General features: G+C 42.5%; 1 protein-coding gene across 18 annotated transcripts in view; it reads right to left on the bottom strand.

Annotated features, from left to right (window-relative positions):
- Window positions 1-14,181, bottom strand: part of dst (dystonin) — a 94,059-nt gene that overhangs the window by 2,901 nt on the left and 76,977 nt on the right. For 9 of the 18 annotated variants that reach the window (XM_088305022.1, XM_088305026.1, XM_088305036.1 and 6 more), the window contains 24 exons: window positions 13,932-14,033; window positions 13,148-13,249; window positions 12,820-12,993; window positions 12,586-12,741; window positions 11,976-12,173; window positions 11,363-11,491; window positions 10,836-10,997; window positions 9,317-9,472; window positions 8,976-9,182; window positions 8,640-8,759; window positions 7,810-7,979; window positions 7,441-7,600; window positions 6,679-7,002; window positions 6,374-6,517; window positions 6,101-6,289; window positions 5,170-5,299; window positions 4,832-4,995; window positions 4,547-4,709; window positions 4,114-4,268; window positions 3,753-3,827; window positions 3,612-3,629; window positions 2,626-2,742; window positions 1,443-1,560; window positions 532-645 (listed from right to left, as the gene is read on the bottom strand). In XM_088305022.1, the coding sequence (XP_088161148.1) occupies window positions 532-645; window positions 1,443-1,560; window positions 2,626-2,742; window positions 3,612-3,629; window positions 3,753-3,827; window positions 4,114-4,268; window positions 4,547-4,709; window positions 4,832-4,995; window positions 5,170-5,299; window positions 6,101-6,289; window positions 6,374-6,517; window positions 6,679-7,002; window positions 7,441-7,600; window positions 7,810-7,979; window positions 8,640-8,759; window positions 8,976-9,182; window positions 9,317-9,472; window positions 10,836-10,997; window positions 11,363-11,491; window positions 11,976-12,173; window positions 12,586-12,741; window positions 12,820-12,993; window positions 13,148-13,249; window positions 13,932-14,033 (3,547 nt within the window). The remainder of the gene's footprint in view (window positions 1-531; window positions 646-1,442; window positions 1,561-2,625; window positions 2,743-3,611; window positions 3,630-3,752; window positions 3,828-4,113; window positions 4,269-4,546; window positions 4,710-4,831; window positions 4,996-5,169; window positions 5,300-6,100; window positions 6,290-6,373; window positions 6,518-6,678; window positions 7,003-7,440; window positions 7,601-7,809; window positions 7,980-8,639; window positions 8,760-8,975; window positions 9,183-9,316; window positions 9,473-10,835; window positions 10,998-11,362; window positions 11,492-11,975; window positions 12,174-12,585; window positions 12,742-12,819; window positions 12,994-13,147; window positions 13,250-13,931; window positions 14,034-14,181) is intronic. The other 9 variants (XM_088305024.1, XM_088305031.1, XM_088305032.1 and 6 more) reach the window with 7 other exon arrangements.

The raw sequence follows: 14,181 nt of genomic DNA, 5'->3' as shown, positions 1-14,181 counted from the left end.
AATTTATTGAGATGCATCTGTACGGTCAGATTTTTTTCATACAGCTTTGTGGTGGTGTACCTAATATTTTGGCCAGTGAGTGTATGCACGAATGTGTCGTAAATATTCTCTAAAAAAAAAAAAATTTAAAAAAATAAAAACAAAAAAAAAACAACACGTTGTGCCAGTAATATTAAAACAAACTTGAGCGTGAGTTGCATGCAGCGACACCCACCTTGAATAACAAGTCGTTTTTCCCGTAACACTCATGAAAAACAAAAATCTTCAAACTGTCATTAACCCTTCCCACATTTTTTTTTCCTGTGTCTGACAGAAGTGAAACGTGAAAGCTGCAAAAGAAGCTCCGCCGAGGACCGCCCGCTTGCATGTCCATGAGCAGAACGAGACGCCCCGGCAGGTGACGTGACCGCACAAAACAACAACCACATGCATCAACACCAAGGTGAGTTGAATGCTGACACACACACACACACACACACACTCATGAGGCCGACACAAGTAGCACACACTGGGATGTGCGGACAGACATACCACTGGTGGGTTCATGGAGCAGGGAGAGAAAGTGTGAGATTTGCCAACCTATAGGAGACTGAGTAATCGAAGAGTTTGATTCCGAGCGCAACATTTTGCTCCCATGGTGATGAACTTGAAGAATTGTTGAGCAGGAGGACAGAAACAAGAAAAGAACATAAGGCGATTGTAGACTCATTAGCATGTATACATTGGATTAGAGATGATCGATAAAAAAAAAAAAAATTCCAGATCAATACCAGTACTCGACGATACTTCTACTATGAATGAATAGAAAATTTAATTTAAAACAATGACAAAAAAATTGCGAACAAAAAAAACTTTCTTTTTGCCGCAGATGATGATATAAAGATGTGTCAAAACTGCCGAGGAGCACTTACGCCATTTTTATTTGCTTTACGTAGCAGTGGCTGATATCGGTAGCCTTCGCGAGTACCCGATACCTCAAATAAGGCTGGTATCGGCCCATAAATACATTGGATATAAAAAGTCTACACACCCCTATTGGAATATCAGATTTATGTGATGTAAAAAAAAAAAATAAATAAATAAATAGAGAGACCAATATAAATCTTTTTTTTAATTCATTAATTAATGTGACCTATATAAACTGTATGACCTATTTGAAAAATGCTTGCTTCATAATTCCCATCACATTGACTAAGGTCCACGTTCCAGCAGAAGAAAAACCACCAAAGCATGTTGCCACCACCATGCCTCACCGTACCGTATCGTTCAATTCGTGATGAAAAGTGTTATATTAACTTTGGACCACACATTCCTTTTAGAATTACGGACAAAAAAAATTTCAACCTTAATTCCTTTGGACCTTAATGCATTTTTTTTCGTGGGAGATGTCAAGTGAGTGGTTGTAAAGTAGATTGGTAGGTAGGTTCTGCTTTGAAACTCACCTCGACAGGGGTCGTTCTTCACCAGGAACTCATCCAGCGCCATCCAACCTCCACCCACTCGCACCATGACAGTGCTGCGCAGGATACGCACAAGGCGAAGCTGCTGCGAGTCTCCAAACTACAGCGAGAGGACGTAGTGAGGGGAGGAATTTTAAAAAAGAAAAACAAGAGGGCATATATGAACTCGGGACACACTGCAGCTGTCAATCTGAGCAACACCGGAAACCAGACAGAGTCTGACAAACGACTTTTCTTTTTTTTTTTTTTAAATTAAGAGCCATGTACATGCAAAACTTTGGAATCAATAATTAATGATTTGAATCAGAGCTTATTTCCTTCACGTGTTGCAGAGATTTTACACAAACACTTTGACACACCTACATGAATTTGCCATTCTCAAAGACAAACAGCTCAAGGTCAGTCCAACTGCTTTCATTTTCAGTCGTGAGTAATTTATTACGGCCAGTATCGCTGATGGTACATTCTATTTCATCATCTTAACGCTCATATATGGGAAGCATGTCGCTTTTTAAGATTGTAATTTAGGTTAACTGCTTGATATCGTTCTATGCCAAGTAGGAAATGATACCAGTTTGCGCCACAGGGGGGCACTGTTGTGCGATAATTAGCCTACATCATACAGAAGCCTGACGTGCTCATGGTGGACTCAAGAAGCAATCGAGGCAGTTGGATGTGACCTCGAGCGTTTAGCACATGATTGACACAGGACGACCACGGCCGCATGCTTTCTGTCCCGATCAGGATCAGATGGACGCACAGACAGCAAACTCCAGCGATTCCAGCACATTATTGCACGCTCCATTAGTACAATCCAAGATGCATTGACAATGATGCAGAGAAGAGGCAGCTAGCGCCAACGACACACATGAGGAATGGTTCAAACTATCTCTAATGTCTAAATCCATCACAGTGGGACACTCAAACATGAGCAAAAGACGGATGACCCCACACCGAGTGCCTGTCACTAACATATTGGAGCTCATTAACGAACAGAATCTTGCAATCTGGAATGATTCTCAGAATGATTCAACGTCACTGGTGATTTTAGTGATCAGATACATTAAAGGTGATGGAGTTTGAGTCATGAATCTGGAAGAAATTAAAAAAAAAAAAAAAAAAAAAAAAAAAAGGCACATGAAACACTTGAAGAATAACCATTTACCAGGATACAGCTTTCCAAAACTGCAACGTGCAGGTGAGGGGTTAGATTTTGGTTTTCCCTGTTTGCTATTGTCTCATCGCCGACTACGGAGTCATGTAAGCAGTGAACCAGACCAAACTGTCAAAAGAATTAATTCAATTGTTTGGTGAGACATGAACACACAACACGACTCCACTAGTTTCACCTTCCATCAATAACCCAAAAATGTGACCCACAGCTGTCATGAATTTTACATGTAGACATGCATTTGTTTTGTTTTGAAAGAACGGCCAAATAAAATAAAAAAATAAATGCATAAAAAAAAAAAAAGAACCTCAAGTTCAAAAAGCATCAGCCAGCGTTGAGGTCAGACATTCCCATGAAATTGAAGCGCCCATAGCAAGCACACACATTTTAGTTCCCCTAAAGTGGCCAGCGGATGAATAATCAATAGAAATGTGGGCTGAAATGGTTTTTAGCACTCGTAACTGAAACTCAAAAGTGGTCTATGCTACTTTCAGAGTGTTTTTCTTCGGCCCGCGAGACAATCGTTGATGAACCCTCCCGGTTATTTTGCGGATCATCCATATTGACTCATTTTACCGTTTACAAAATTGTAAAAAAGTTATCTAGGTATGAGATTTAAACACCTTGCATAAAATAGTGGTTTATTTTGCATAATTGCAAATTTAGTTCATCATTTTGAAATGTAAAAAAAAAAAATGCTTGTTGGAATTATTTTGGTGTCGGATACTTTTTGAAAATAAAAATTTCACTCTTCAACCTTATGACTGCGAAAAAGCGAGCGTAATTAATGACATTTATGAAGGATCTGGAGCAAGAAGATGACAATGACCACATCTCTATTTCCTACTTCTGAGTTCCAGTTTGCGACCACCAGCCGAGGAACTGGGCAGAGTGTTAATTGGGAAGCAAACATGGGGCATGAAAAGGCCATTTCTTCAAGGCACGTGAGCACAGAGAAAGAAATCAACGTCAATATGTACCTGGTTTCCGAGGTAAAACTGGTGGTGTCAAGAAAATTGAGAAAAACATCCTCGTTAGCATTCGACATCATATTTTGGGTTCTCAATCCTACCGTCCTGAAATTTCCAAGATATTCTAGGATGAGAAGTAATTCTGCTCACCCTGTACTTGTTGGCACCGATTTGTTCCACTTGGAATCGTTTTGGACATTTGCATTTGGCAACTTGACGTGTCACCTACAAAATAATACAAAAAAAACTAACTTTCATTAATTCATGAGTTGGTTTCATGCAGTGAGATTTTTTTTTTTAATTAATTTTTTTTTTTTTTTTTTTTAAATCGGAAGGAAGCATCCAGCAGGTGTTGCATAAAACTCACTAGTCCCACAACTTCTTCCAAGCAACAAATATAAATCACATCATTTAATAATTGTAATAATATTTTCCTTATTAAAATAAATGATAATAATTGATATTAAAACACCAGAGGTTTGTCTCGATTTCATTTAATTGCAAATGTTACCTCATCTTCAATCTTGTCGGCGTCTGTCAGAGGTTTGTAGGCATCCTTGTTGGGATGAAGAGCTGCAACAAACTCGTAGTAGTCGATGTAGCCGTCGCCGTCCCGGTCAAAAATGTCGGCCACAGCGCTCATCTCCAGTCGACTGGTGGGGAATTCTGCGGGTCCATCACCAAATACGTTAATAAAATTAATTTTGCTGGACGGTAATAACAATAATGATAATAATAACAACTTCATTTTTGTTGCACTGTTGAAAAAAAAAAAATCAGGTGCACCTCCATTTTGTCATTTCTGTATCATAATTAGAAATAAATGCACCAATTTCCCAAAACAAATAATGAAACAAAATCATTTCAAATGAAATGATATTGCATCGCAACTCTTGAATTTGTAATTGCGAACGCAGCCAACGATGTTGCGCGCATCCACTTACTGGAGGACAAGATGCCTTCGATGAACTCCTGCCTCGTGACTTTGCCATCCTGATCTTTGTCAATGCGCCGGAAGAAGTCCATGACGCGAGACTTTTTGTGGTTCATCCAGCGCATGTAGCGCTTCCGCCACACGTCAAAGTCAAAGTTGGCAAACTCTTTCAACTGGACAGAAAGGAACAATTATACGCGACCATTTAAAACAGCATTTGAGACGTTCCAATCCGATCGTTTTTTTTCTTCTCCCACTCAACCACCTGATACCTCAAAACAGAAAATGGCGTTACCTCCTCCAATCGGTCCAAAGCATCGTTGAGTTTCCTCCTCCTGTCCAGCGCCAGCAACCACACGTGCTGCCACTTACTGACCAGCAGGTTGACCCGCGGGTTCTTCGTTTCGATGGGTGCTTGTGTCGCTGACGCATACATAGTTTGAGTGGGAGAACGTTTTCCTGCAAGTAAAAAAAAAAAAACATCAGAAGTGGATCGAAAGTGTTTTGTCGGTGATGACATGGCTGCAGGTGCCAAAGTGAACACAATGAGGATGTTGAGTCACTCGGCCGTGACTCATCACTTGCCAGATGGCGCAAGTTGCGCTTTGGAAAGTTTCATTGTGGAATACATACTTGCAGCTCTTCCTTTGTCCAGCACGGGGATCTGAGAGTGGATCGCAGGCTCCAGAGCAGCCTTCCTTTTGTGCGTCTTTGTGATTTTGTCAACATCGGGTTGCTTCCTGGTCATTTCCTCCATAAAAGTCTGCAGGAAAAAGCAGGAAGAATTTCTAGTTACCTCTGCTGAGTGCAAAGTGTCAAAGTTCGGTATTGTTGTTGAGAGGATACACAGAAAAACTTAAAATCTTATCCATGGAAATTTGTGGAAGGTTTAAAGCAGGAGTGTCAAATTAATTTTTGTGGTGGGACACATTTTAGTTACGGTAAATGAAGCTTCAAATTTGCTTCATGAACCAGTTGTAGTATTTTTGGACTCCTGTAGGTGGCAGTCTCAGTTCAACATTGGTCTGAAAGCAAAACTGACTTGCCATTTTTTAAACCAACAGTGCCATCTAGAGGACTCAAAATCACAGCCCTCAGAGGGTCATTGTGACTGTGAAACCAGTGTAGTTTTTAAATCAAAATCAAAGAAATTGTGCAAGTGAATGTAAAAAGGGAAACAAAAAAAAAATCATGCAAAATCTGTCTCATTATTTATCCATCCGTCCATTATCTAAGTCGCTTCTTGTCACGAGGGTCGAGGATGTGCAGGAGCCGATCCCAGCTATTTTCGGATAGTAGGCGGGGTCACACCCTGGACTGGTCGCCAGCCAATCGCAGGGCACACAAAGACGAAGGAGCAATTTAGAGTCTCCAATCAACCTACCATGCATGTTATCGGAATTATTACTGGACTTTAAACGCTTCCTAATATAAAACCAAATAAAAATTCATTCGTCCATCCATTTTTTTTTAATCCCCCCAACTTCAGAACTGTGACGTCAGTCTTGTTACGGAGTAATTTCTTGATCTTTACGTCATTGAAAAAAAAAAAGATTCCCGTTACCTGGTGTTCTGTTATGAGACTTTTGATCTCCTGGATCTCCTGCGGTAGAACTTCCTTGTCTTTGTCACTCAGGTTAGACTCCGCCCACTGCAGCCAAGTCAGCAGGTTCTCCAGCAGATCCTGAGTGGCCAAGAATTCGCTGAGGGCTGCAGCCAGTCGTTGCTGGTGCTGCCTCACCCAGGCTTGCACCTGTAAGACAAACATGATGACTCACAACTCTTCGTGTGGCACCGAACGCAAAAAGTCCGCAATTCTTAACCAAGGAGCATTTACCTCTTCAAACCGGGCTTTAATGATTGTGTTCCAGTGTTTGATAGTCGTAATGGAGTCGGGATGGCAGATGCTCAGGATCGCCTCGCCCAGACTGATGGCTTTATTCAGAGCGATACGCTTTTCTTCCAGTTTCTTCATGAACTCCTTCAAAGAGGACCGAAAAAACATTAAGTCATTTCAGCCGAGCAAAAACAAAAAAAACAAAAAAAAAATGGATCTTTGACGTCTTTAGCCGTCAATGCTAATAAACGAGTGATCATTAAAAAAAAAAAAAAACAACCTAAACAATTTAAGTGTAAGCTTGCCTTGTGCTGGTCAATAAGCGCACGTAGCGCCTCTTCATCATCAGGCAGGCTGCCATGGAAACGCAAACTCTGCTCGGCCTCGGCCAGCCACTCCAGCAGGATGTGAACGGTGGAGTGAAACTCCTCAGCCTGGCACAGGGCCTGCTCCAGACGCGCCTGCTTGGACACCGAGAGGTTGCACACGGTTTCCCAGCGAGTGCTCAGCTCCTGCATCTGAACTTTGACCCAGGAGGCGTCATCGTGACTGCTGTCGATCAACTCCCTGGCCGATCGCTTGAGGGCCTGAACGCTGACCGTCCTCTTTCCCAGCTCTTTCTGGAAAACCTGCCACGCATTACAAGTCAAGGACATGGTCACCACGTACCGCCCCAAAAAAATACTGAGCACTGAAAACGTACCACCAAAATGACCACCATTAAAATACAGTAGCGTAGTAGGTCTAAATCAGGGGTGTCAAACATACGGTTTGCGGCCCAAATCTGGCCCACAAACGGGTTTTATCCGGCCCGTGAGAAGATTTGGTCAGTTATAAAAATAAGTACGGCCTAACTGACTAAACAGCCTCCTTAATTTAATGGACTTTTACCATAACCTCAAATCATTAAATATGCAGAGTAAAATTAAAAAAGTACGCATTTTCTTTCGTGTTATCCTTTTCAACGATATGTTTTCAGTGTTTTTTCTTTTTCTATTGTGACGCAAGAAAATCGCTATGAAATGAGAGTTTGTTTTGAAGAACGCAGATAGGAGACGAGTTTGGACCTTGTGGTTGTCTATCAGGTTCAAAATCAGGTCAATGTCTCCGTGAACGGGCTGGTCTTCCGCCATCTGAGGCTCCACTCTGTACAGCCAGTCGATGAGAGCCTGGAGAGCGTCTTTGAACTGGCCGGAGAACAACAGTGCCTCCTCCAGCTTGTTTTGCCTGCAGGATCACGCACACGTCATCAACAGCCGAAAGAAATCGGACACCAAACTGTGGAAAAGTGGAATAACTAGAAATGCAAAGGCGTATTTGACTACTTTTTATTCTATCGGGCAACTATTTTTTTTCCATTCATCAAAGAAAAGCACAAACCATTTGATCCCATTCCAAGTGGTCCAAACTGAAACCGGACCCGTGTGTGACTTTACCTCTCAATGGACTTTCCGCAAACAGTGTCCCATTTGTCCCTCAGTTCGCTCAGCATGTCGTCCAGTTTCTGATTATCATCCTGAAGTGACGTCTTGTCCTTGAGGGCTCGTCCGGTTCGCGAGGTGGTATCATACACCGAGTGCTTACTGCCCAAAGCCTTCTGGAATTCCTGTTTGAAAGAAATCCGGACTGATATAGCGGCCTCGATTTACGTTTGCATACACTCGATTCTAGTCGTTCTCGTCGGGACGTCCGGCTTGCCTTATCGGTTGTCGCCACCGAGAGTCATCACTTGATTTGTTTGCCACCGTTTTTACGTGATCTTTCGCAATCATCCCACTGAGTGCATCTCAGATCGTATCTTAATCTGCGTGTGTGTGTGTGTTGTGATTAGGAACGCGACAGTCTGTATGGGAAACCAAAAATGGGTCAAAACTCAAGAGCCACAGCTCCAAAGAGATTAAAAGTATCCCAAAGCACGGCCACCCCAAATACATTTGCTCAATCCACGTATTATGTCAGGATTAACACAATCTGCCCGTGCACCACTGCAGAGGAGGGATTATGCGGCCTGCGATAGAATCAGAAGCATGACTAATGTATGCTCTATACTGTAATTCATCTGAAAAGCTTTTTGTGAGAACGTTCCCCGCCCCTCATTCGCTCACATAAACGCCGTCTGTTAAACATCTGTGTCATTGTTCACATTTCTAAATATACTTGTGCTTTTGTCCACATGGCTGTGCTTTCAACGAGGTGCCGACATTGTTTTTCCAAGGTCATTGAAGCACTTTCGAGTTGTCAAAAGCTTTGAGCGCTCACTGCTCACCTTGTGTTGCGACAGCTGCTTCTTGAGTTTGTCTGGCTCGTTGGCGATTTCCACCTCCGAGTCCAGCGTCTTCTCAGATTCATCCAGCCACTCCATCAGTTTACTCCAGTTTTCATGGAACTGGGGGACAAACGAGATAGTTCAACGTTCACGAATCGTCATCTCGGTGGCTGAGGTAAAAAAAAGAAATAGCAAACTCCGTAACACAACAAATTTATTCTCTCTCTCTCTCGCTCTCTCGCTCTCTCGCTCTCTCGCTCTCTCGCTCTCTCTCTCTCTCGCTCTCTCGCTCTCTCTCTCTCTCTCTCTCTCTCTCTCTCTCTCTCTCTCAAGTACCTGTTTGGCTCTCTTCCTGGCATCATCCAAAACACGACCACGTTCAACAGATCGCTGCACCAGCTTCTCCCAGCGACCTTGCACACTAAGGAGCAGGTTCTTGATGAGAACTACATCCTGCTTCTGGCTGAAGTACTTCAGATGCGTGCCCGTCTTGTCCAGCTCGATAATGTCATCTCGGTGAGAGTTGACCTCCGTCACAAACATCTGCACAGGAGACGGCTGCATTTTAGTTTGCTGACAAACAAGTTGTGTAAGAAATGTGCACATTGTGCCTTTGTATGAAGGTCCAAAGGAGCAATAATAAGGTTGTGTAACTGTCCTCTGTGTGCAAGCATTACCTTATGCTCATCAATTTGAAACAGGATGGTTTCCAGAATCAGAGAGGCGGGTGACACCATGTTCAGCGTCTGCTCTGCTTGGGTCAGCCAGTTGATGAAGTCCTGTAAAGAGTTGTGGAAATCTGTGGCCAGCGTCAAGGCCTCCTCCAGTTTCACCTGCAGACATAAAACACGGTCATGCTTTCTTATTTTTTTTCCCCTAATGATAGCTTTATTAAAAACAGATGCGCTCGAAAAGAATGTTCAATAATGAATCACAAAGCTGACTGCTGCCTTAACATGCAAACATGAGCCCTTAACAGCATGAGGGAGTTCATATCGCCGGAAAGGCCGATGGTGAAGCAGATTCTGCCTAATGGATTTTTAATCGAATGAGGGAGAGACATCCGTTGGGCCACATGCTCATGTCACACGGCCGCCCTAATGACGTTAGCAAGCGGATGCGTCTCTCCCGCATATGTCAGCGGGCGCGCTAAAAGTTGTCAGTCCTTTATTCTATTATTGGAACACTTTGTTTGGCTGCACACGGCCCTGTGATTCTGGGAACGGGACCAAAGTAAAGAGGAAGCCGACTGTTCAGTGAGAGGCCAGGCCTTATTTGTAGTGAGAGAGTCAGTTTGGCTTTTTTGAAAGGATGGTGTTTTATTTATTGAGGGAAAACAAGTCAGAACATGTTGAGCGCTTTTATGGCGGACGCTAATCCTCACGTAACATATGTGGTATTATTTTTATGGAGTATGCTTCATAATCCATCCCTCCATCCATCTTCTATAGCACTTTGTCCTCATTCGTGTTGCAGGTCCGCAGGAGGCTATCCGAGCTGACTTTGGGTAGACCCGAGGTGCACCTGGGATTGGTCCCCAGTCAAATCTAATTGATTTTTTTTCCCATGTTTGTACTCTATATGCATTATAATTTGTTTGCTCTTATTTTTTTCTGTCATGACATATCGATGTAATATGTATATATATTAGTGCTGTCAAAGGATTAATTTTGGGGAATTTTGAACTAATTAATTTACATAATTGATCGTGATTACTCGTGTTTTTCAATTACAATTTTTTAAAAAGCTTGGAACCGATATTTACTTTTGGAAATAATCTACATAGAGTGTTCTAAAGCTTTCTTTGATCTCTGAATTCTTTTCCTGTAAAATACAGGGAAAATAAAATTTAAACGATACACCAAAGACGAACATCTGATGTGGTATTTGAATTTGGCACCGCAAGTTGTGCAAATTATTTAGGATTTCTCCAATGAGCTGTTAAGTCTGTCTTGGCGACAGGAACTCTCCTCCAAGTTTGATTGCACAGTGAGCAGAGGTCAGCTGCTACTGGAAGTAAATACAACCGAGTTCATTAATTTTAGGGCTTTATAACATTTTAATTAATCTCCATAGTTAATGCCCTAATATATATGTATATATTGGATGCTAGCTATATGTTATTGATGTTATTTATCCACTTTCTTGAAGCGCATTACAAGGAGCTTTTGAAGTGAAAACAACATCACCCCCTACCTTTCTTTCAGCAACTTTGGCCTGCGCTGCTTCCCATTTGTCCTTCAGGTTGGCGAGGTCCTGCTCCGTGTTGCCCTCTGGCGTCATCGCGAGCAGCTGTTGACCTTTGGTCATCAGCTCCTGGTACAGCTCCTCCTTCAGCTCCATGGCAGAACACAACTCCTGCGCGGTGACATGACGCAGCAACAGTCATTTAGGAATAACAGTCAAAGTCACAAGTCTAACGCAAAAACTGCCAAAAGTCAACATGTTCCCACAAACATTTAAACACAATCATGTTTTTACTTCGAAGTAATCTCCAGAAATGTTGCCTCCAAAAATGTGCAGTGAAAGTACCATAAATGGAGGAAAACGGGGGGAAAAAAAACATTCCGGGAGACATGGAAGTCAGATAACGCTACATCATCGAGACTTTTGTTCATCTTGTGCAGTGGGAAGCCAACAGTGTCGTCTAATTTTCACATTTGAGCCAAACCCAGAGATTGCCGGCCATCTGCATACGCGCTCTCGCATTGTTAAACACGTACCAGATGGGCGTTAAGCTGCTCGCGGGCTGTGTCTGGTAAGCCTCCCACCGCCTTTGATGCCAACAGCTGACGTTCTGTGTCTTTCAGCCATTGCAGCATATCTTCCACCTCACCATGGAAACCTTGGGCCTACAACACAATACAACCGGAGTCAGACAAAAGGTGTCACACATACGCATTGTGCGCAAGCTCCGATGGGAGAGCTTCTCATTGCTCGGATTCATTCGTTCGTTTTGAGACCAAAACTTGTGTTTGACAGACATTCTGTTGCACGTATGTTCACATACAGAAATGCAAAATTGAACAAATTTGGTGCATAATAGAAATTATTTTTTGTATGCAGCTAAAGACCAAAGTGTGTTGTTGGTTCAAGATGAACGGGTTATTAGTTATGAGATATTGAGACTTTCTCACATTTTCACTTTAACACATTCACTGCCAGCCCAGTTAAAACAAATGTGCATTTTGACTTCTATATCCGTCAATGGCAGTGAATGGCATTTGACTGTTTTTCCTTCTGTATTGTGATTTTAATGCCAAAGTTCTTTTTCGAACATAACAGGAAATGAACGGACAATCTAAAGAAATGACATCTTGTCACGTCTTCGTTTACCTGAAGCAGAGCACTTTCCAACTGCTGCTTCCTCAGCTCCGTCTTCTCCAGGATGGCCTTCCAGCGCTGGTCCAGGTTCTCCAGTTTGCTCCTCAGGCAAGAGGCTTCCTCTCCGGCACTGGATTGCACGAGGTCATTGCCTGCTTTGTTCACCGTCTCCACTGTCGACTTGTGAGCCAGGACGTCAATTTGGAGGACCTAATCAGAGAACGATAGTAAGGAAATTAAAAGCAGTAATTGCAGTAAAGATCAATAAATCCCTCATACAGGTTAAAGAGATCTCAGCATAACTATCAGCCTGGTTCACTTTTTTTCCTCATAAAAATATTGACTGCATGTTAGTGATGGGGAAAATGAAGCTTCAAATTTGCTTCATAAAACAGTTTTTGTATTATTTTAGTCCTGTAGATGGCACTGTTGGTTTAAATAAAGGGATTACAAAATGGCAAGTCAGTGTGCTTTTAGCCCAATATTGAACAGAGAGTGCCATCTACTGGAGTCCAAAAATACTACAACTGGTTCACGAAGCAGATTTGAAGCTTCAATTACCCATCACTACTGCATGTATGCTCAACAACGAGGGAAAAAAAAAAAAAGAGTGAACATTTACATGATGCTTGGCCAGTTCAATCTCGATGGCTTTGGGGTCTCCTCCAGCCTTTCTCTGCTCATTGAGCAGCTCCTCAGTGTGGTTCATCCAGGCCAGCAACTCATCCAAGGCATGCTGGAACTGTCCCAGTGCCAGAAGGCCTCCCTCAAGTTTGTGCTGAAAAAAGGGACAGCGAAGGTGCGATGAATCAAACCACCACAAATACGAATCAATCCTCCTTTTCATTTCGGGCACCTGCCGGCTGATGATCTTCTCATCCAGGTGTTCCCACAGCATCTTGAGCTCGTACATGGGCTCCTGGATGGCGCAGCGGTCAGACTCCTCGGTCACCTTCTTGAGCAGGAGGCCCGCTTGGTGGTTCAGGCGCTCCATCTCGATCTGCAGCTGGTACGCCTCCATTTTGAACTCCTAACCAACGCACGTGTTAAAAAGTCAGATTGGCAATAAAGCATACAGTACCAGCATTTTCTGTTCTCTTTTATTTAAATCATTCACGGCCAGCCCAGGTAAAATGAATGGACTTTTTGTACTTCTATATCCGTCAATGGCATTGAACGTATACCTTGAGCTCAACAATCTGCTGTTTGACAGTTTCAAGGTCTGTGCCCACAGGTGACATGGAGTCCAGTTTGCTCTCCAAGATATCCACCCAGTCAAACATGCCCTGCGTGCAAGACAGACGAACACGTTACTCGAAGAAGTGTCATGCACATTTTCCCTGTTGCATACAACACCGCCTTCAACCCAGAAAAAAAAAATCACCAAAAAAAAAAAAAAACAAACAAACAAAAAAAAGGCACAATAGGAAGGAATAAACAAGTCTCGGGTCATGTAAAAGTCTTTTTTACGATGAATCGAATCAAAGCAGCGGCATGGAGGAACAATTCATGTGGCGTGCAGTTTGATCCAAATATAGAAAAGCAGCGTGGGTGGTGTCACAATTAATTGGATGCTCGTAAAACAGTTGTATCACTGCAGTCGACCGTGATGGATGGCGCTGCAATCTGTCCACTGCGGGTTTTTTAATTCAAAGGCCTTGAAAACAGACTGGTGAGTTCCAAAGTATGCGCAAAAAACTGAAAATGTGGATAATTTCAAAAGGTTGACATTTACGACAATCGTTAGTCTCCTCTTGTTACTGTTGGAATCTTTTTTTGTTTTTTAACAAATTCTGATTCGCAAGAGGATGAACGGTTATCAATTTGTTAACCAGTCTTCAAAGACTATATTTTTGTCCCATTTAAATATCACATCGCAACAATCTGTGTCCTGTCTGTAAACACAAAGAATCCGGATGGTATACAAGTTCTTTTTTTTTTTCGGTGAATAAGCAGTTTTCAACGCACCTGCAGACCATCCTGGAATTGCACCGCACCCTGCATGGCTTCTTCCAGTCTCTCAACTCGCTCTTTCCAAGTTTTGTCGAGATTTTCCCATGCCGAGTTCACCTGGTGGAGAAAAATCCCATAAGTGATCAAATGCATTCTGCAAGCTCTACATCAAGAATGGAATGAGTGAATAATTCATTAACTCATTCACTACCAGCCAAGTAAAAAAAAAAAAATAATAAAATAATGGATCATTAACGTCTTTAGC

Source organism: Idiotropiscis lumnitzeri, chromosome 9 (genome assembly GCF_059441095.1).
Source record: "Idiotropiscis lumnitzeri isolate Australia: NSW breed Sydney's pygmy pipehorse chromosome 9, RoL_Ilum_1.0, whole genome shotgun sequence".
Classification (NCBI taxonomy): domain Eukaryota; kingdom Metazoa; phylum Chordata; class Actinopteri; order Syngnathiformes; family Syngnathidae; genus Idiotropiscis; species Idiotropiscis lumnitzeri.
The sequence above is the reverse complement of the archived record's forward strand: the minus strand, read 5'-3'. Positions and strand labels throughout refer to the sequence as shown.